Source organism: Vombatus ursinus, unplaced genomic scaffold (genome assembly GCF_900497805.2).
Source record: "Vombatus ursinus unplaced genomic scaffold, bare-nosed wombat genome assembly UNPS02014768.1, whole genome shotgun sequence".
Taxonomy (NCBI): domain Eukaryota; kingdom Metazoa; phylum Chordata; class Mammalia; order Diprotodontia; family Vombatidae; genus Vombatus; species Vombatus ursinus.
This window is the reverse complement of record NW_020954546.1, coordinates 2,636,939-2,659,106: the sequence shown is the minus strand read 5'-3', so window position 1 is coordinate 2,659,106 and position 22,168 is coordinate 2,636,939. Positions and strand designations below refer to the sequence as shown.

Here is a 22,168-nt window from a genome sequence, read left to right as displayed (position 1 = left end):
TTGTATCCCTGATACCCATAATCATGCCTGGCATATAGGATAGAAACTAGAGCTCTGATTCCATTGGTATAAGACACTCTCGAATGAGGAAATTCCATCTGCCAAGGTAGGGTGTCATCTTCTCTGTAATATATAAACTTCATTACCTAGAACACTGAGAGATTAAGTTCCTTCCCCAGACCCACACACTTAGTATGTGTCAGAGAGTAGGACTTGAACCCAGGTCTTTCTAGCTTCTAAGAGGGCTCTCTATCCACTACATACTACCTTCTGCCTGGCACATAGTAGGTACTCAATAGATACTTGTTGAATGCTGAATTAAACTGAACTTAGCATTAGGACCACTATCCACCCCATCTTTTATTCATTCAATGTACCTGAGTTCTATCTCTTTTCAGGGGCTCCTAAGTAGTAAAGAAATCTCTTTTGTCTATACCTAGCAGCTCTTCGGCAGAGCTAGGAACAGACCCTGAGGCCTAGGTTAGGGGTCTTTCAACAATGTCACACTCAGGCTAGTGGAAGCAAGACCCATGCAATAAGGCCAACTTAAAGTTGACCCTACTCTATGATACAGAACCCACAATACTATAGGGCTTTGAGTAATAAAGTACTTTCTTCACAATAGCCCATCGAGGTAGAAAGGCAGAGATCATTATATCCATCTTATAGATGGGGAAAATGAGGTGAACAGAGTAGGAGGGGAAGGAGGAAGGGAGATATCTCACTTTCTCATGGATGCTAGAGTTGAGGCGCCTCAGAGTCTCCTGGAAGTTCCGGTTTTTGGGTTCAAGTGTAGCACAGCGCTGCACATCCTTGAAAGCCTGGTCCAGCTTACCCAACTGCTCCAGAGCCTGGCATCTTCGGAACAGGGCCTTGATGTCTGAAGCATTAATGTCAATGGCTAGCAAGAGAGACAAATGGAAAATGGCTTCAGGAGGTAGCTCTGAATTCTCTGTACCAGGTCCCACCTTCCTAACCCTAGAAATGCTGCTACTTATTTATCTCTTTGACTTTGGATTATCTCTGTCCACAGTCTGTTCAAGTAAGCAACTGAGTCTTCTTTGTACATGTGTGCCTCATTTCACAAAACCCAGTATTGAAAATCTGAGTTTTACAAAACTGGTACATCGAGATGTAATTACCAACATTACAAAAAGATTCAGGAGCTGACCACTGAATGATTATAATAACCAAGAAACTTGGCCCTGAAAAAGAACTGAGAAACCTCCCTCCTTTCTTTGCCATGGCAAATGAATGAGAGAATAAAGCTTTACTAAGTACTTTATGCAAACCACCATGCTAGGCACTGATGATATAAATAGAAAAGTAAGCCAGCCCTTACTCTCTAAAAGCTCACATTCTGGTGGAGGAGACACCACATGGCAGGGGACTATGTATATGAAATATGGCATACACTTTCAGACTTGGCTTATATATGGGTTGCTTTTGCTGAGCTGCTTCCGGCTGGGAAAGAGGGGGAGGAGGGATATATTCAGAAGGAAGAGAACATAAACAAAACAAAACAACAACAACAAAAAAAAACGCAGTTTAAAAAACTTTTAAAAATATTCACAGAGAAAGATTTCTTTAATAAGAAATTCCTGTGGTACGTCGAATTCACAAAAAGTTCTTTTCAACGTAACATCTCAGGAGCTACAATATAAATTGAGAAGTACACTCATCTCTTCCCATAGCACCTGGTATAAGCAATACACAAAGCGACAAGCATTTATTAAACACCTACTGTGTACTAGCTACCTCACTGGTACTGGGAATACAAAGATCAAAAGGAGACAGCCCTTGCCTTCAAAAAGTTAACGTTCTGCTAAAAGGATATAACATGTCTACAGAAAAACAAAAACCTAAAATTAAAAAAAAATTTTAAAAACCAAATATAAACAAAGTAAATAAAAAAGTGAATGGGGGTGGCGTTAAACAGGGGAATCATAAAGTCTTTTGAGGCAGTTGGCTCTTGAGTTAATAAGTAGAGAACATTCTAGGCACAGGCAAAGCCTTGGAGGTAGGAAATGGAACATCACGAAAGGGGGACAGCAGGTAGGACAGTTTGGCTGAAACTGTGTAGAATGTGTGGGGGGAGTAAATGTATAATTAGCCTAAAATGGGTGACTAAAGACAGATTTTAAAGGACTTTAAATGCCAAAGAGAGGATGAAGTTGAAAGCATTTACCAAAGGTATGTGAGGAATGCAGAGGGTGCCCTATCAATGGTCCTAACTGGTTCTTATAAATCTTTATAAATAAAGGTACTAAGAAGCACCTTGGGACAAAGAATGAGGGCATGGAGCTGAGGTCAGGGGGAAGGAGGCCACTCACCTTTGGATGCATCTGATGCTGCTTGAGTGTAGCTCTCCTGGAAATCAGAAAGACGGAAAAACTCATCAGTAAGGATTTCATAGAGAGACGAGGGAATTGGACTTGGGCTCTCAGGGCTTCCTGGTCCAACATTCTAAATTTTAGCTACCTGAGAGTTGCCCCCTCGGGAAGGGGAGGAGGGAGGCTCCCACTGAAAGGAGATGCGAAGGGGTTGAACCCTTGGAAATCAGTTCTGGAAAGCTTCCTCACCATCCCAATTTTGTGTGATCAACTTCCATCAAGGCAAGTTAGAATTAATTTGAGCTTGATGCTTCTTGGCCTCATCAGCAAAGGTCAAAGAGCACAGAACTCTGAGCCTTGGTTTAAATATAGCCCTGTACCCCTAAATCAGGTCTCCCCCCTCAAAAATAAAATCCAACACTGCTCTCTTTGCAAGGGAGAAAGTGATAGGTTCCTTCCTCCATCTTGGAGTCGAAGTTGGCCGACCTAGGAGCGCCAGGATGAAGGAGACCCCAAGGAGGCAAGGCACCAGACAGCCCAGACTCTTCCAACGGTCCCATAGGCTCCCCATCTCACACACAGGCCCTCCCCCTCCCTGCAGCTGGCCCCCTGACCGTTTTCAGCCCACAGGCTGCTCTGTTGCGGTACAGAGTGGCCAGCAAAGCTTTGTCCTTGGTCTGTGTCAGAGCCTGGCTGTAGCTTCTGGAGGCTTCTTCATAATTCTGGTTTTGAAAATATTTATTCCCCTCCTCCTTCAGCCGCACAGCATCTTCCATCCGCTGGGGAGGAGAAGAATGAAGAGTAAGATCAAAACATTTAGACAGCTCTTTCAGATCTGAAAGCACTTTACAAACATTATCTCATTTGATCCTCACAACTGTGAGGTAGGTGCTATTATTATCCCTACTTTACAGATGAGGAAACTGAGGCAGAGAAAGCAGAAGTGACTTCTCCAGAGTCACACAGCTAGTGAGTGTCTGAGGCAGGATTCAAACAGGTCTTCGGGATTCCAAATGTGGCCCCCTATCCATTGTTTGGGGAGGGAAGAATCAACCCCACATTTTCCAAATCAGCTTTACTCTGAATCAGTGCTGCCTTAACATTTGTGTCAATGAGGCTGGACCCATTACCTAACACCAGGGAAGAGATCTTTCCTACCCTAAGGAGTATTAGCTCAGGGTAAAGTCCCCAGAGGCTTCCAAAACTCACAGAAGAAGAGTGGGTACTTCCCTGGGAGACCATCTGGTGTTGCAGGTGGGGTCTGAAGACTTGGGTTCAAATCCCAGTTCTGTTATTTACTCCCTGCATGACCCTCACTCTCTGGGAGATTGGATTGGGTGGCCCCCTAAGGTCCCCACCATCTCTACATCTCTGATACCAACTAGCCAAGGGTAAAACAATACTTTCCAACAAAGCAAAACATTTCAATTTAAGGTATAAGAGGAAAGCTGCAGTGTTCAGCCCTGCCCCCCCCATCACTTAACCCTTTTCCTTCATCCCACCCCAAGACCTGGGCAGGGATTTTTCTTTTTCTTTTTCTTTTTCATTTTTTTTAGGGATTTTTCATAGATACAAATACTAATTTATTTCATAAGACTTAATAAAGCTTCATGATCCCCTCTTCTCCCTCCTTCAGTGCAAGCCCACCTCCCATCCCCTACCCAACCCCCCCAGCAAACACCACTAACTTTGTCTGAAGTAGACATGGTCAATGATACCTCCCCCGGGGAAACTTCTCTCCTTTGTCCAGCGCAGACTGCATGCAACCCTGAAGCCAGCCTGCCTCGATCTGCTCTTCCCAACCCCCCACCCAGGAGACTTTATCTCTACAACCAGTGGCTCCCAACCATATTTGGTCTGTGGGTCAGGTGTCCCTGGGGCCTGTCACTGACACTTATGGACCTTCCCTCCCCCCTCTCCAAATAGGGAATCTGTAAGAAAACACTGCATTCCCCCTCCCCAATTCTCCCAGTTTAGGGACTATTTCAGATAGCAGATGGATGGGGAGAGGTGTGTACCACAATAAGAACCCCACAAAAGTGAGAATAACTCCCATTGAGCCCATTCCAAATCCATAGTCCTGTCCTCCCCCTTCTCCTCCTCCTCCCCACCCCACACCCCCCCACCACACACAGACACTCATGGCTGCTATTTTCAGAGATAAGTGACAGCTGAGGTAGATTTTAGACAGACATGAGACAAGGATGGCAGCTGCCCAGAGCAAGAACCAACTGGTAACTTCTAGAAATGCTTTGGGAAGGCAGGATGAGAGAGGAAGAAAAAGTCCTTCAGCCCTTCCCCCAGCCCATCTCCCTTCCCCAAAACGTTCCACCCTTTCAGGACAGAATGTAAATATGGCATCCTTTGTTTTAAAGGTTTTGGTCTGTTTCAATGGCCCTCAATCTTTTCAAGTTCAAATCCTTTCTCAGTCATTTCTTAGGTCTATGACCTCAAGGAAGTCATTCTACCCCCTCAGCCTCAGTTTTTGTTGTTGTTGTTCAGTCTGACTCTTCCTGACCCCATTTGGTGTTTTCTTGGCAAAGATACCGGAGCAGTTGGCCATTTCCTTCTCTAACTCATTTGACAGATGAGGGAACCAAGGCAAAAAGGGTTAAGTGACTTGCCCAGGGTCACACAGCTAGTAAGTATCTAATGCCACATTTGAACTCAGGAAGATGAGTCTTCCTGACTCCAGGCCCAGCACTCTATCCACTGCACCACCTAGCTCAGTTTACTCATCTGCAAACTTTGAGAGTCAAACTTGATAGTTTCTTACATCTCTCCCAGTTCTAAATCTATAATCCAATGATCTGATGTATGATGATCTTTTTAAAGTATACATTAAAATTTTATCATAGTGTTCTACAAGTGAGGTAAGACTAGGTAACTTCTAAAGTGTCTTGCTGCTACAAATTTATGATTCAAGTCCCATTTTTTTAAGCTTACTGTCTGAGTGATAAGTGCCTCTGTTTCCCCATTTATAAAATAAAAGGATTGGATTAGGTTGCCTTTGAGGTCCGTTCATTCTCTAGATCTATGATCCAATAGAAAATACAGAACAAAGAGCTACTAGAAATTAAACTATCCTTTTAGATGAATTTCTATTTTGTTGGTCCCATCAGCATTTTCACATATTTGAAAAAATAATACTACACATATATGTATGATACGTTTATTCAGTCTACAGGAGCAATCGTTGCTTCCTTATAAGACTGCATATATATTTATGGACCCCTTGGTGGTCCTGGGCTCACTGGTTAAGAACAAGGAACTAATATAGTAGAAAGAGGACTGGAGTTATACTCAGATGATCCAAGTTCAAATCCCCATCCTGCCAAATGTGTAACCCTACACAAGTCACTTAATCTTCCTGGGCCTCAGTTTCCTCATCTGTAAAATGAAAGGATGGGCCAGATGACACTAAATCTATGTTCCTAAAAAAGTGACAAAAACAATCATATTTACCCATCAATCCCATTGCTGAATATTTACCCCAAAAAGTCAAGGACAAAAATAAAGGTCTCATATACACTAAAATCTGTATGGCGACCCTTCCTCTGTCTCCTTGAGGGCAGAGATTGTTTCATGTTTTGTCTTTGCACCCCCAGCAGTTAGCACAGTGCCTAGCATATGGTAGATACTTAATAAATACTTGATGATGTCACACCAGTGGTATGACCCTGGGTAAGTCACTTAAGTTCTAGCTTCCATTTATTCACCTGTAAAATAGGGATAATAACAGCAACTATCTCCCAGAGTTGTTGTGAAGATAAAATAACATTTGTAAAGAGTTTTGCAAATCTTACAATGTAATATAAATGTTACCTATTATTATTGATTGATTGGTGGGGGTAACAAAGACCTGGAAGCAAAGTTGGGACCCATCAATTGAGGAAAGACTAAACAAATTGGGTGCATGAATGTGATGGACTACTGAGTCACAAGAAGAAACAATGAATATGAAGAATTCAGAGAAACATGGGGACACTAATGTGACCTGCTCTTTGCTACCAAAAAAAAATAAAAGGCCATCTAATCAATCCCCCTCCCCTAGTTTTACATATGAGGAAACTGAAGTACAAGAAGGTGGGTGTGCCCAGGATCATACATGTAGTGAGCCTCCAAGATTATACTTGAACCCAGATCTTCTGACTCTCAGGCCATTTATTCCAACCCTCTTATTTTACACACGAGGAAACAGGCTGGGGAAAGTTAAGTTACTTGTCAGAGGTCACATAAGTAGAAAGCATCAGAGGTAAGATACGAATTCAGGTCCTCTAACTTCAGAGCCTGAGTTCCTCCTACCGGGTCACACTACCTCCCATTCTCTTCCTGCCTCTTCTCTCATTACCTTTGAATGTAATAAGCTCCTTTTGAGTAAGGATTGTTTCTTTTTGCCTTTGTGTTCCCAGCATGCCCCAGAGTCTCTGGCACATTGTAGGTACTTAATCAATGCTTGTTGACTGACTGGTTGATCATTACTCTTGGGCCACTGTTAGAAGTCCACATCCTCTTTTCTGATAGAAGAGTAAGATAGGTAAGATGCCTGAAGGTAAGATGCCTGAATAGAGTGGTAGCAGCGGTGGGAGGGAAGGAGAGATGCATCTGAGAGACACCCTGGAGGAGGCTCAACTGGGTCTGACATTTAAAGCTGGAATCACCAGGGAATCCAGCTAGTCTAACCTCCTCTGTTACAGACGAGGAAGCAGAGGCCCAGAGAGGTCAAGCTATATATCCAATGTCACATAGGTAGTAAGGAATAGAAATGGCATTTGAACTCAGGTCCTCTGACTCCAAATCAGATGCATTTAACCTAACACTGTGGCAGATTGTGTCAGTCTTGGCAACTGTTTTGAAGACTGCTATTCATCCCTGATCTCATTAAGATTATGATAATAAAAACTTCTGATAGGAATCTTCATATGGGAACCTGTGTTTGCAGGTCAGTGTGCCACAGGGAGCTGGTGGGTCACTTCGAGATCTGCAAAACACTTTATATACGTGGTCTCATTTGATGCCCACAGCAATCCTGTAAGGTAAGTGTTACAGGTGTCATTATCCTCATTTCACAAATGAGGAAACTGGCTGAGCAACTGGCCCAGGGGCTCAGAGCTGGCAAGCAACTAAATCTAAGACTTCATGTTGCCAAATCCTTTCTATCCACTAATCCACACAGTGTCTCTGATATTCCCGAGAAAGATCACATAATAGCTTGCATTTACGTAGCGATTTAAGGTTTGCAAAGCACTTTAGAAATATTATCTCACTTGATCTTCACAATAACCCTGGGGGTGGGAGGAGGGAGGGAGGATCAGTGCTATTATTATCCCCATTTTACAGATGAAGAAAACAGGCTGGGAAAGGTTATTATTATTATTAACAATAATAATAACCAACATTTATATAGTGATTACTATGTGTGCTAAGCACTTTATAATTATTAGCTCATTTGACCCTCCCAACAACCTTGGAAGAGAGATGCTATGATTATTGCCATTTTATACTTGAAGAAACTGAGAAACGTGGTTCAGTCACTCTTTGGTAGGGTTAGGGGTTTAGTTCAAGCGCAGCCGCAACTCACTGCTCCCCTAGAAACATACCATGCGGAGTTCGGTCCTCTCTTAATAAACAAAACTTAAACTGAAGTGAGCAAAGGGATGTTTATTTATTTATGGTTTTTGCAAGAGGTGGGTGTGTGATACCCCCCCCCCCAAAAAAGAAGGGACATACATACACACACACACACACACACACACACACACACACACACACACACACACACGCACTGACAGACGCCCGAGCAAGCCTTTTATGCAGTCAGTTCCTTCTTGTCCCTCCCTTCAGAGCCGGGATTGGTCCTTGCTCTTCTGGGTTACAACCTTTCTGATACTCTCACTTCATAATACTTTCCTCCTCCTGCTAACATATGAAATGTTCCTAATTCTGTGTTATTGCTCCCTTCTGGGAGGAGAAGTTAGTATTAATGAGCCTATTACCATTCGAACTCTAAGTAAAGCTTATCTTTGTCCTACTTCCAGCCTCTTTAACCAAACAACCAATTTCATCCACTTTTACCTGGTTCTAGAACCTCTGACCTAGAGCTACCTTTTCTCCCAATTTCCTTATATGGAAATATAATGGCTTCTTACCTCTCACAAAACTGAGGCAAACAGAGGTTTTGGTTTGTTTTTTTTTTTTACTTGCCCAGGGTCACACAGCTAGGTGGTACAGTGGGTAGAGCTCCAGGCCTGTAGTCAGGAAGTCCTAAATTCAAATTCCACCTCAGACACTTACTAGCTGTATGACCCTGGTCAAGTCACTTAACCCTATTTGCCTCAAGTTCCTCATCTGTCAAATGAGCTAGAGAAGGAAATGGCAAACCACTCCAGCATCTTTGCCAAGAAAGCCCCAAAAGTCCATGGGGTCACCCAGAGTCAGGCATGACTGAACAACAACAACAAGGTCACACAGCTAGGTAAGTGCCTGAGGCAGGATTTAAACTCAGGTCTTCCTCAATCCAAGACTAATGTTCTAACCCCTGTGCCACTTAGCTGCTCTGAATCCTCTGATCCTAGAATTCAGTCCATTATAGCCAACATACTGCGGTGGTGCCCTGTTGACAAGGTTCTGGGGGAAGATATAAAGACCGTCTGCCGTTTTGTGTACTCCATCACTTAGTGACCCATGTTGCTTTTGCAAATTCTCATCCTCTGGAGCTCCAGTGCCTTGCATTTCACAAGATATGGCCTTGGATTCCTTTTGCTTTTTTTTTTTTTTTTTCATTCTCTTTATTTGTATTCCAAACTTAACAAACACCAAACAAAAGCAGCATTTCCTCGGACTTCATAGAACAGAAGGAGGGGATTGATTGCCCATTGAAATCATGAATCTCCATTATGTGGAGCTGGCTTTTTTTTTTTTTTAAGTTTTATTAGATTTCAAAAACAAGTGTTTGACGTGCAAGCCACAGCTGGATAGGAAGGGCTGTCATCCGGACCAGCCTTTAGCTAGACTGCTCAGGCTGTATCTAGACCATCAGCTCAGTTAAGAAGCTTGTCTCCCGAGGCATGAATGCGGGGGGAGGGGTAGTAATTTGTGCCGCCATCTCGAACTACAACTTTTGAAATATTGTATTTTAAAATATTGAAATAAATGTTCATATTTTAAATCCCAATGAAAGCTTGCTCTCCGTGGCACAGGGGTGCATTTATTTTATAATCCAAGACACAGTTATTACTTATTCGTTGCAATGTTGCATTATTTTATTATTCTTTTCCTCTCTCCCCTTGTAACATTCTCAGAGCTCCAGGAGCAGTGAAGAGGGATGGATTTGGATTCCAGGTTCGGTACTACTGCTGTGTTCTTGGACAAGTTGCCTCAAGTTTCCTTCATTGTAAAATGATGATGGGTCAGTCAGTAAGCATTTGACAGCACAGGGACAGACTTGGTGCCAGGCACTTGCTTGGCAATTCGATGCAAAGACAAAAACGAAAGCGCCTATATAGAGAGGGGGCGACGTGTACAAGTGAGGATAGGTCCTGGACCTGTTTATTAGTAGCTACAGAGAAGTCTCTATCTAGGAAGGTGTCTCTCTACCATTTAGCCTTAGAGAATTGCCTAGCCCAGAACCGAGAGGTTAGGTTATTTGCCCAAGATCACACAGGCAGTCTGGGTCAGGGGCAGGTCTTGACAGGGAGGTGGTCTTCCCCACTAAATTTAAGTCATTACATCAACTACCTCTCACAACGCACACAAGTATACGTATATGAAACAAATGCAAAATAAGGACAAAGTAATTTTTCAAGGAGGCTCTAACAGCTAGGGAGCTAGGGAAAGGCTTCCCGTGGAAAGCGGTGGTGCTTAGGCTGAGCTTTGATTCTAGGGGTGCTAAGAAGTGGGGGTATTGGGGGTTTTGGTGAATTTTGGTGAACCAGCTTTGGGGACAGGTTCTCCATCACTTTCTTAAGTACAGACTATTAACAAAACAATATATCAAGTCCTGATTTGTGGAATTTGATCATTTTCGAGGTGAGAAAACGTAAAATTTTCACTGAAAATTTAACCACCTGCCCCTCTCCCCGACCTGGTAGGAGCTGGCTCTAGCCCGCCCCTAAAGGAGGTGAGCAAGGGGAGCGTTCTGGGCCTAGGGGAGGGGAGAGAGCCAGTGCAAAGCACCGGAGACCTGAGTGTGAGAGCAACAGCACGCCGAATGACGTCAAAGTCCATGTCCACCTGCAGACCTACGCTCGCATCCTGGATTCTAGAGTCTCTCCCTCCAGAGCCAACACCCCCGCCCTCTCGCAGCTATGGCGGAGGCGGAGACAACGTCCCGCCGCACCACCAGGGGGCAGGGTGCGCTCTCGGCGGCGTGGCCGTGCTGTGGGGGCGGCGCTCTAGGCCTCCCGCATCGTTTTCCTCCACGTGGGGATTCGGGATGGCGGCGGAAGCGACTGTGAGCCGGTTTGGGGTTTGGGGGCGTGGGAGTTTAGGGGCGATCGGGGAGAAGGAGTAGCCCACGCGGGGGGGGACCCTAACCCTGGGAACGAAGAGTGACACGCATGGGGTGGGGGTCCCAATAGACTCCCCTCTCCCCGGTACAGCCGCTCCCCTCGAGTGTCGGTGGCAGAACGAGGGGGTGCGTGGGGAAGTTCGGGGCGGTGTGTGTGCCCCAATAGACTGTCTGCCCCCTAGAGGAGCTCTCAACCCTCCCCTCCCTCCCCGCGTGTCCGTGGCAGGACTAGGGGGTGCGTGGGGATGTTCAGGAGGGTGTCCCAAAAGGTAGACACCCACCCACGACATCCCTTACCAGATGGAGGCTCTTAACCCCCCTCCCACCCCCGTGTGTCCGTGGCAGGACGAGGTGGTGCGTGGGGATGTGCAGCGGCTGCTGGTCCAGTTCCAAGATGAAGGCGGGCAGCTGTTGGGCTCGCCCTTCGACGTGCCCGTGGACATCACCCCGGACAAACTCCAGCTCGTCTGTAATGCCCTGTTGAGTAAGGTAGGAAGTCCCCACGACCCGCGTGGGTTAAGTAAGAGGCTAGGGCCTCGGCACAGGAGGCAGGAAGACCAGGACTAGCAGTGCACCCCTGGGCCTCAGTTTCCTCATCTGTAATCCATGGCACCTCAGAAAACTTCTGACCCTAAATCTGTGAACCTGTGAAATGCCCCCTGTGTGATCCCTAGACTTGTCAAGTTAAGCATTTATTGGTGCCTACTATCTAGAAGAAAGAAAACAAGCATTTATTAAGCGCTAACCCAATGCCAGGTATTGTGCTAGTCTCCGAACTTTAGGGTTTCAATTAACCAAGGGTCCATGAATTTGGTGGGTTTTTTAAATATGAAAAAAATGATAATTATTTCAATATAATTGGTTTCCTTTGTAATCCTAGTTAAAAACATTATGCTGATAAGGGATACTTGGGTCTTGCCAGATGCAAAAAAGTTAAGAACCCTTGCCCTAGAAAGACACAAAGTTTACATGAGGTGATTCCTGACCTCAGGGAGCTTACGGTCTAGTGATTATGGAAGAAAAAGGCTGCAGGAAGAGCCCTGAGTTCCTATTTGTTTATTTTTGTGTGAGTGGGAGGGCTCTTTGAGACATACCTTTTCAGAACATCCTTGCTGCCCATCTCCAGCTAGAGAAGTGAGGGACTCGGGATGCCCAATGGACATGGCCTAGGCAGGGATTTCTATTGCTCAGCTATGTATTTTGGTTACAAGGTTGGTTTGTTTTTTTTTTTCAAGAGATGAGGAGGAGGGGTATCTGGAAGGGAGAGAAAATAATTGCTTGTTGATTTGGGGGAAAAGAATTTTTTTAATGACTGTCTATTTTATTTTTATTTTCAGCTCCAAATTTTCTCCCTCCACCCCTTCTCCACACATTGAGAAGGCAAGAAATACAGTACCCTTTAGACATGTGATGTCATGAAAGACATATTTGCACATTAGTCATGTTGAAAGAATGTCTCTTCATTTTGTAGACTCGTAGATTTAGAGCTAGAAGGAACTGAAGAAACCATCTAGGTTGTTTCCCCCCCCCCCCCATCACAGATGAGGACTTGGCCCAAGTACCATCTTTTCCATGACTTTTTTTGGGAGGGGGCTTGGCAATGGGGTTAAGTGATTTGCCCACACCCACACAGCTAGTACATGTTATTTGAATAACATGTTATGTTATTTGAACTCAGGTCCTCCAGACTCCAGGACCAGTTCTCTATTCACTGTGCCACCTAGCTGCCCCTTTTTTTCATTATTATTAATTTGTTTTGATGTATCAACAATCACTTCCATAAGCTTTAGAGTTTTAAATTTTTCTCCCTCTCCTTTCCCACCTCCCTCCCCAAGATGGCTCGCAATCTGATGTAGGCTCTACATATACATTCCTATTAAACATATTTTCATATTAGTGATGTTCTAAGTAAGAATTAGAACCAATAGGAGGAACCACCAGAAAGAGGAAACAAAACAAAACAGAAGAAAAAAATAGCAAATGGTATGCTTCGATCTGCATTCAAACTCCATAGTTCTTTCTCTGCATGTGGATAGCATTTTCCATCATGAGGCCTTTGGAGATGTCTTAGATTGTTGCATTGCTGAGAAGGGTTAAGTCTATCAATATTAGTCATCGCACAAGGTGGCTGTTTATGAAGTCTTTCTTAAATCTTCCCCTTCACCCCTGCCTGTAGTGCCTCATTCTCAAAACTGTCCTCCGCCCCTTAATTGGGATAAGGTAGAAGCAATGTGTGATGTTTCCTAAAGGGGCACTTGAAGTGAATCTTGAAGGAAACCAGTGTTCTAAGAGGTAGAGGTGAGGGGGGAGGCCCTTCCAGACGTGAGGGACCGGCTATGCAAAGGCATGGTGACTGGAGATGGGATGGGGTATGTGAGAACCAAGAAGGCGGCCAATTTGGCTGGATTGTAGGGTACACAAAGAGGGGTAATTATCCCAGAAAGGGAGGTTGGGTAACAAACAGGTTTGTATTTGATCATGGTGGTAATAGGGAACCATTGGAGTTCAGTGAAGTAGGAGGGGTGATACGGCCCAATCTGGGCTTTAGGAAAATCATTCTGGCGGTTGTATGGAGATTGGATTGGAATAGGGAGAGACTCCAGGCCCAGAGAACAATTAGGAAGCTCCTGCAGTGGTCCAGACTAGAGGGACGGGGGCTGAATGGGTAGAGAGAAGGGGATGACGTTGAAAGGTAGAAATGACTGGACTTGGCCTGATTGGCCCTGTGGGGTGAGAGAGAGTGCAGAAGAGTCAGGGATGACTCAGGCTGAAGTCCTGAGTCACCTGGAGGGTGGTGACGCCCTTGACAGCAATATGGCAAGTTTGGAAGAAGGGTGGGCTTGGGTAGCAGAAGAAGATGACTCGTTCTGCTTTGGCCGTGTTGAGTTTGAGCTGCCTGTGGGTTGGCTAAGTTCAAAACGTCCGGGGGAGAGTTGGTGGGCCAGGTCTGGAACAGGAGAGGGACCAGGGCTGGGTATTTAGATCTGGGACCGGATGAGGTCACTAAGTATGACGAGAAAGAGAAGAGGGTCCAGGACAGAGCCCTGGGGGACACCCACAGTCGCGTGGTGGGGAGCAGTGAGACAGGGAGGAGTCGGACCGAGAAAGTGGCTACTAAGTCGTCTGTGACCGGCATTGGGGAAGGGACCTCTGCACAGCCTTTCCCGCTGGCATCGGGGTGCCGCATCCCACTCCTCCGGCAGAAATGCTCTTCATGCTGTCTTGCTGTCATTGAGGGCGATCGCTCAGAGAGGGTGGGCCCAGGGATGTGATGATGTGATGAATGATGATCGGGTCACAGAATGATCACGGGTCCACCTGCCTCATTTTACAGAGGAGGAAACTGAGGCCCAACCTGACTTTCCTTGGATCAGTTCAGGGAGTCTTCACTGAAAAGGGGGCCGTCGCCTGTTCTTTGGTAAGGGTTCACTTCATTCCTCTTCCTCTCTAGGAGGACCCCCTACCCTTGGCCTTTTATGTCCACGATTCAGAGATCATCACTTCACTGGAGAAGACGCTTGAGTCTAAGTCGGTGGAGACCGAGAAAGTCCTTGACATCATTTACCAGCCACAAGCTGTGTTCCGGGTCCGAGCCATCACCCGATGTACCAGCTCCCTGGAGGGTCACACTGAGGCTGTCATCTCTGTAGCCTTCAGCCCCACGGGGAAGTAAGGACGGAGCCAGACTTGGGGTGTTGGACAGGAGACCTGAGCCTCTGAGTCTGGGGCCTGGTGGAAGGGTTCAGCCATCTCAGATGGGGCCTCCATCAGTTGGTGGGGCATGTTTCCCAGAATCTGTCCTGATTGTCCTCATTCCTAGGGGAGGGAGGGGCGGAGTCCGAGCCACATTCTGAGGGTGTGCCCACCCCACTGTGGGAAAGGTATTTGTTTCTGATTAGGTAGATTACTTGTTGTTTTACTCTTTAAAAAAAAAAGGGAATCCAAACAGATCCTGGTTATTGGGGAATGTTTAATAGGCTACATGGCCTTTGGGACCCAAGGGACTCCCTGGTGTAAAGCTCAGAGGTGCCATTCTCTGCTTCCCCCAGGTATCTGGCCAGCGGCTCCGGAGACACCACTGTGCGCTTCTGGGATCTCAATACAGAAACTCCCCACTTCACTTCCAGGGGTCAGTATGGGGGCAGGTGAGCAGAGGGGGCACGCGGCTCTCAAAGCCTCTCTCCGGGGCAGGGCAGAGCAGCCTAAAAGAGTGCCTTGGGGAGGGCTGGGGACTAAGGAGGCCCAGATTCAAACCCCACACCACCTTGTAAGACCTAGGCAGCATCCCTCCCATCCACAGTCAAGACTGCATCCCTCCTCAGGCCCGGCCTTCTCGTGAATGAGAGATTGGATGGAAGGGAGAATGTAGCCTTACACACCTGTCCCTGCTCATGGATGGATAACTCTGAAATCCACGGCTGGATTTAGACGGGGTGGGGGATGGGCATCTTCTGGTACCAAGGGCTGCCTGTTCTGTCCCCTTATGGCCTCCTCTCCCTGTCCTTTGCTCTCTTAGGTCACAGACATTGGGTCCTCAGCATCTCCTGGTCTCCAGATGGCAAGAAACTGGCCTCAGGCTGTAAGAATGGCCAAGTGAGTGGCTACCCTGTGACCATTTAGGCAATCTGGGGTCTGCTCCCCCAGGGAGCTGGAGTTCTGTGTCTCCAGAGAAGGGCCATGTAGAAGATGTATTTAGGTAGTATCTACCCTGTTTAATGAAATGTTTATTGAGTGCTTTGTACACTAAGTAGTCTGATACAAATGCCAGACAGTTCTGCCCTCACGGAGCTTACATTCTAAAAGCAGAAGACATAAACACACACACACACACACACACATACAGAGCGAGCACATATTCTAGGAGGGTGGGAACTGGGCAAGGAAGGGCCTTTAATCTAGGAAGTCACAGGAATGGTCCAGGCAGATAACTGGATAGTATGGGAAGCATGCGTGATCGGAGGTGACCTAGGTCAGGGCCAGCCATGGGAGATGGCGTTTGCCAATGAGGACAGCTCAGTTCCAGGTCTGGAGGCCCAAAGACCAGTGGATTAAGCTCCCTGGCTCTGATCCTGAGTGTGGGGAATGGACTGATTCCAGGTGGGAGGGGGAGAGAAGGGCAAGGCCCTGGGTTGGGGTTCAGGGGGACTCCAAGGGCTCCTTTCCCTCAGATTCTCCTGTGGGACCCAAACACGGGGAAGCAGTTGGGCAGGGCCCTTGCCGGACATAGCAGGTGGATCACAGGACTGAGCTGGGAGCCGCTGCACATGTGAGTGGAAGGGGTGTTGCCCACTCGGTCCCACCAAAGAGGATGCATGGGGGGTGAGGAGGGTGGGCCCAGGAGCCTCAGCCCTTCAGCTTTCAGCTGCTCCATCCTCGGAGGCGCCTGGGTGAATGTGTGGCGTGGGGCAGGTGGGTGAGCTGAGTGGAGGTGTGCTCGCCGTGCCATGCTGGCCTCGCCTGGCAGCTTCGATTTTCCTAGACATCACCAAGGGGTTTAATTGGAGGAGAGCCCTTTGGGGGACCTTGGCCAAGCGAGGAGTCGGGAGGGACTGTGGAGGGGAAGCCAGTGTTGCACCAGCATGGGGATCACACCTTTCTCCTGTCCAGGAACCCCGAGTGCCGCTACATGGCCAGTAGTTCGAAGGATGGCAGCGTCCGGGTCTGGGACACAACCGTTGGCCGATGCGACCACATCCTTACCGGACACACCCAGTCGGTCACCTGTATCAGATGGGGAGGGGATGGCCTTCTCTACTCGGCCTCCCAGGACCGAACCATCAAAGTCTGGCGGGCTCTTGATGTGAGGAGTCGTAAGACAAAGGGAGTTAGAGCTTGGGGAGGGGGGAACCTGAGAGATAATCTAGTTTAGCTTTCCTCCATTTTACAGATGAGGAAACTGAAGCTCGGGGAGGTTGACCCTGGCACCTATTTTGTGTATTTTCTGATTCTCATCCCCCATTTCCCCTCTTTCCCAGGGGGTGCTGTGCAGGACACTACAGGGGCACGCCCATTGGGTGAACACCATGGCACTCAGCACTGACTACGTCCTTCGAACGGGTGCCTTCGAGCCGGCAGAGGCCTCAGTTAACCCTCAGGATGTCCAGGGCTCCTGTGAGTGAAATGGAAGGGCTAGGGGAGAGAAGGAGGTTGATGGCAGCCTCTGGAGGGAGGCCCTGGGCCGTTTGTCTCAGGTTGTTTTCTGACTTCATCCTTTTCCTAATCTTTCTTCTTTTCTGTCCCATGCTGGACACAGTGCAGGAGCTGAAAGAGAGAGCGCTGGACCGTTACAACCAGATTAGGGTGAGTGTGTGGGGCGGCCCTCCTCCAGGCCATGAGAAGCCCTTCTCTCCAGACTTCCCTTCTTCCCGGCAGCCTCCTCTGTTGATTATCCCCAGAACACTGAGAATAACAGAACCATGAAATGTTGAGGTTTGAAGGGGTCTTGGAGTAAACTGAGGCAAAAAAAAGCACAAGGTTACTGGCGCAGCTGGAATTTAAATTCAGCTCTTCTGCCAGTGCAATATTCTTGTTGTTTCCATGTAGGTAGATGTTTAATGAGTAGGAGTGTACATTTAGAGCAGGAAGTAATGATAAAGACCCACCTGATTATTCAACAGAAGAGGAAGCTGAGGTTACAGAGGGGTTAGAGCTGAGTTCAAAGTGGACGTCAGATACTTAGTAGTTATGGGATTCTAGGGGAGTCTGTACTTCAGGTATGCCTGCCTCCATTTTCTCATCTGTAAAATGGGTATGATGATAGTACCTCCCTCCCAGAGTTGTTGTGAGACTTGAGTGAGATAATGATTGTAAAGTTCATAGCCCTTTATATAGGGGAGTTGTTGTTATTTAGTCACTTCCCCAGAGTCAGACAGACAGCTAGTGCCCGAGACGAGATTCTCAGCAGTATAACCACCGCACTGCTCAGCTGCCTCTAGATTTTAGAGCTGGAGGGGCCCTTATTGGCCGTAGGGGACCAAAGCATAGAGAGGTTGTCGCCTGACCAGGGTGACACAGAAGGTTCTGAACTCAGGTCTTCCCGCGTCTGGTCGTAGCTCTGTAACTTTCATGTAGGGCCGCATAACTGACACTGTTTGATTGAACAGACACTCATTAAGCTCTTCCTGCATACTGGTGCTCGATTCTGGGGTTCCAAGACAGAAATGGGCTTCGCCCTCTTTGCAAGGTCCCCAGCAGTCCTCGTGACTTTGGTCCTTCTTGACTCCTCTGCACCACCTGATGGAGTGTCGGGGCATAACACACGTTGATTTCAGTTACTGTTGGCAACGGGTCTCCTCCCCTGAGAGTCAGACCCTGTTTGTCTGCCTCCTGAGCAGCGGTGGATGAGGATGAGTGTGTGTGTGTTCTCACCGCCCTAGGGTCTGGGGCCAGAGAGGTTGGTCTCGGGTTCCGATGACTTCACGCTGTTCCTGTGGACCCCGTCAGAGGACAAGAAGCCCCTGCAGCGAATGCTGGGACACCAGGCCCTCATCAATCAGGTGCTCTTCTCCCCTGACGCTCGCATCATCGCCAGTGCCTCCTTCGACAAGTCTATCAAGTTGTGGGAAGGGAAGACCGGCAAGTGAGTCTGCAGTGGGGAGGTGTGGAGGCGTGGGGCTGTGGGATGCCCCTGTCGGGGAGGGTGTCATCTAGCTTTAGTCCACCCCCTCTAAGACCGAGGCCCAGGAGAGTGCTGGGCACCAGCCACCGCTTCATGTTCCGTCATCTGTAAAATGGAGGGGTTTTCTCCATGGCCTCTAGAGGTCCTTCCTCTTCAAATCTCTGGTCTTTTAAGAGGGGGCTTGTGTCCCTTAAGACACGTGCATAGAAAATAGATATTAGGCACTGAGAAGCAAGTCTAAATTAGTAGAGTAGCACCTGTATGTGTTAGTCATGAAGAGATACAGGGAGGGAAATCAATTAGTCAGCAAGTATTTATTAATCACCGACCATGTACCAAGCCCTGAGGAGATAAAGATAAAAATGAAACCGTTGGTTCATCCCACTAAGGCGGGCTGTAAAACACCCAGACTAGGGGTGGATGGGGCTTTGCTCCTCGCATGTACAGGCATTCCCAACCTCTTCTCCCTCCTGTGCCATACCTGTCCTGGTCCTCTCTGCCTGCCCTCTCCCTCTTATTCTTTGCTGCGCTATTTGTTCCCAGAACGGTAACTGAAGAATCATGGGAGGAAAGATTTAGAACTAGAAGGGATCTTGGAGTTCATCTAATCTAACCTCCCTCCTTCATCGTACAAATGAAGAAACTGAGTCCCAAGTGTCAGGGGTAGGATTTGAACCTAGATCCTTGGACTCCAAGATCAGTGCTCTTTCACGGTTAACCCTGATGTCTCCCACTGACCTCGAAACAGTGTCCTGGAGGCTAATAAGGAAAGGCATCCTGGAGAAGGTTAATTTTAAGGAATGAGAAGGAGAAGAAGAGAGGATTCCAGAGAGAAGAAAATGCCTTTTGGAAAGGAGAGAACAAAAAGAGTTGTAGGTTAAAGCTTTGACGAGTAACAAAAGTAAGAAATTAGAAGAAGAGTGTGGCCAAGGGTCTTAAAAGCTGAGGAGGAAATGACAGTAGGCTCTTGAGCAAAGGAGGGACCCGTGTCCTCTGCCTCTACTCCAGGTATCTGGCTTCCCTCCGAGGCCACGTGGCAGCCGTGTACCAGATCGCCTGGTCTGCAGACAGCCGGCTCCTGGTGAGCGGGAGCAGTGACAGTACGCTCAAGGTGTGGGACGTGAAGACCCGGAAGCTGGCTGTGGACCTCCCTGGTCACGCTGATGAGGTAGCCGCACCCCAGGATTCAGAGGGAGGGAGGGAAGGAATGATGGAGGGAGGACCAGGGCGGGGTGTGGGTTGCTGCTGCCTCACTTGACTTGGCTTTGACTTAAAATGTCTTCCTCTTGGTTCAGGTGTTTGCTGTGGACTGGAGTCCGGATGGCCAGCGGGTGGCAAGTGGTGGGAAGGACAAATGTCTCCGCATGTGAGTCTGGGGCTCTGAGGGATCAGCCAGCTCTTGAAGGCTGGGCTGTCGCTACCCGCTGTTTCCCTCCACGTGCCCCCTGGGCAGGTTCAGCATCTTTTCCACCAAAATACAGAATTCTGGGTTCCTTTTAAAGCACTTAGGCCAACTCTTGGGTCCCTCAGCTTTTCTGAATCTGTTCTTAAATGGATCACTGATCTAAGATCTCTCAGACGGCAGCTGGGGGATTGGGGTGGAGGGACAGGAACAGAGGCTGGCACAGTGTGGCACACTTACAATCCTTCCTCAGACACTTCCTAGCTGAGTGACCCTAGGCATAGTCACTTAACCTCTCTGTGTCTCAGTTTCCTCATCTGTATAATGGGAGATGTTGTCCTGGATGGCCTCTAAGGGCCCTTCTAGATCTAAATTCAGTGATGCTTTGATTGGGAGGGGAGAATGACAGAAGGTTGAGCTGTATGTAGTAGAGAGGTCCTGCAGGAGGGTCAACCCCAGCCGGCATCACTGAGCCTTGTGGGGTGCTGGAGAGGGGAGCTGGAGCAGAGTGTCAGGTCCCTCCCACCGGGAGCCTGAGACACCCAGGCTCTCATCCTGGGGGTCAGGTGGGGGAGGCACAGCCGCAGCTGGGTGGTCCAGGTTCCTTCTCAGGCCTTCTTGAATGAAGAGCCCTTTCTCACCGAGAGCTCTGTCCTGATGCTTTCTTTTGTCCACAGATGGAGGAGGTGAGAGCCCGGAGCCTTCCCGCCCCTTCCGCTCTAACACTGTGAATCCACAGCTCCATCTGTACCCTCCGCTAGCCGTCTTGGGGGCTGCAGGCAGGCTGGCTTGTCGGGGAGTGGGACAGGCGTTCTGCAGTCAGCGATGGCCGGACCAAAAGATGGTCAATGCAACCGTTGGACACGTGTGACGTAGGACGCGGATGGAGACGGGCGCGGCAAGGCGTGTGACAAGGGGCAGTGACCTTGGACCCCGAGCTGCAGCCGGAGAAGACGCGGAGGGCCTCCTGCAGGCCTCCACACCTGCCGCTTTTTATTCCCCTCTAAATGTTGACTTCCTCCAGAGTAGGATGCCTCTCTTTTGCCAAATAAATAAGTTATTTTTCTGTGGTTTTTTGTCATCAAATCCCGAGCTCTGGCAAAATCCTGGGACAGTCCTCTTGTCAAGCCCCCTCCCTCCCTTTGGCTAAGGCTACAGCAAAGCCGTCTCAGACAGAAAGTTTTGCCTTTGATATCTTCTGACCTTCATGGCCTCTCTCTTCATCCTCCTTACCTCGTTCTTTGGTCCAGCCCAACCAGTCTTGTTGCTCCTCACCCTGACATTCCATCGCTGAACTTTTGCCTAGGCCGTGCCCCATACCCAGCATGCCCTCCTTCCTCACTTCTACCTTTTTGAATCCCCAGTTTCTTTCAAAACTCAGCTCAGGTGCCCCCTCTTTGGGTCTTAGAAGCCTAGATTTAGAGCTGAGACATCATTGTGGTCCTACTTCATTTTACAAATGAAACTAAAACAAAGAGGTTAATGATGATGCTGGTGATAATCTAGCATTTATATAGTAACTTAAGGTTTGCTAAAGTGTTTTACTAAGTCCTTTCCTGATCACTGCCTTTTTTTAAAAAAAATGTTCTTTGTATTCAATTGAAAGTGTATGTTTTGTCTCCCTAAATAGAAAGTGAGCTCCGTAAAGGCAGGAAAGGTTTAATTTTTGTCTTTTATCTCTCAGGGCTTGGCATATAGTAGGTGATTAATAAATGCTTGTTGACTGATTTCCCTCCCCAGTCTCCCTTCCCCAGTCCATTTTTTCCCCCGCACAGGAGAGGAAATAAAAGCCCACCACAGTTTTCAAAAGCACAGACAGGAACCAAAAGGAACTTCCGGATCTAGTGTTTTTTTGACCCACCTCCACCCTCATAAGAGTCTGAGGCAGGATTTGAACTCGGGTCTTCCTGGCTCCACTCCTCTATCCAGTGGGCCACCCAGAGGGGTCCAACATTAGGTGGCCTCCCAGGTCTCTTCTAGCTCTGGTCCTGTGATAATCATGCCACTGAGCGGTGATGCTTCGATGAAATCAGGCATAGAAAATGCTTTGCAGACATTAAAATGCCTTAATCTCAATGCTGCTGCAACTGTCTCTCAAGGACTCTAAGCCCGGGGAAATAATATGCCCATGCTCCTCCAGCTGTCGTTGTGCCCTTGGTAAAGGAGTCCAGGAGACCACACTCGGGTCTATTGGTTGAATTCCAAAGTCACCCTAGTGTGAGCTGCCTTAGGACCCAGGTCTAAAACTTTCCCTCCTTGTGAGTCGCTCTTTCCACTTTTCTGTGATTAACTATTAAATCTTAAAA

At 47.7% G+C, this 22,168-nt stretch overlaps 2 protein-coding genes across 3 annotated transcripts in view; one reads left to right on the top strand and one right to left on the bottom strand.

The window, feature by feature from the left end:
- LOC114043314 (protein unc-45 homolog B) overlaps window positions 1-4,039 on the bottom strand; it is a 28,730-nt gene extending 24,691 nt beyond the window's left edge. Inside the window, exons 1-4 of the mRNA XM_027862392.1 lie at window positions 4,022-4,039; window positions 2,948-3,112; window positions 2,334-2,370; window positions 726-901 (exon numbers count right to left, since the gene is read on the bottom strand). Of these exons, the coding sequence (XP_027718193.1) occupies window positions 726-901; window positions 2,334-2,370; window positions 2,948-3,112; window positions 4,022-4,039 (396 nt within the window). The remainder of the gene's footprint in view (window positions 1-725; window positions 902-2,333; window positions 2,371-2,947; window positions 3,113-4,021) is intronic.
- A 6,683-nt stretch (window positions 4,040-10,722) lies between these two features.
- LOC114043410 (notchless protein homolog 1) lies at window positions 10,723-20,935 on the top strand. Of its 2 annotated transcripts, XM_027862515.1 has the most exons (13): window positions 10,723-10,785; window positions 11,188-11,331; window positions 14,294-14,511; window positions 14,892-14,971; window positions 15,359-15,435; window positions 16,011-16,108; window positions 16,450-16,642; window positions 16,818-16,953; window positions 17,096-17,142; window positions 18,219-18,421; window positions 19,469-19,628; window positions 19,756-19,826; window positions 20,540-20,935. In XM_027862515.1, exons 1-13 carry the CDS (start codon window positions 10,768-10,770, stop codon window positions 20,550-20,552), a joined length of 1,458 nt encoding a protein of 485 aa, XP_027718316.1. In that variant the 5' UTR covers window positions 10,723-10,767; the 3' UTR covers window positions 20,553-20,935. The 2 variants fall into 2 exon arrangements, with proteins under 2 accessions (XP_027718316.1, XP_027718317.1); XM_027862516.1 differs by lacking the exons at window positions 10,723-10,785; window positions 11,188-11,331; window positions 14,294-14,511 and having other exon boundaries at window positions 14,908-14,987.
- The last annotated feature ends 1,233 nt before the right edge of the window (window positions 20,936-22,168 follow it).

Bases quoted from the DNA above. Each gene is read 5' to 3' on its own strand.
- LOC114043410 (XM_027862515.1), top strand. The intron at 16,954-17,095 runs GTGAGTGAAATG...TGCTGGACACAG, and splicing joins TCAGGATGTCCAGGGCTCCT to TGCAGGAGCTGAAAGAGAGA. The intron at 17,143-18,218 runs GTGAGTGTGTGG...TCACCGCCCTAG, and splicing joins ACCGTTACAACCAGATTAGG to GGTCTGGGGCCAGAGAGGTT.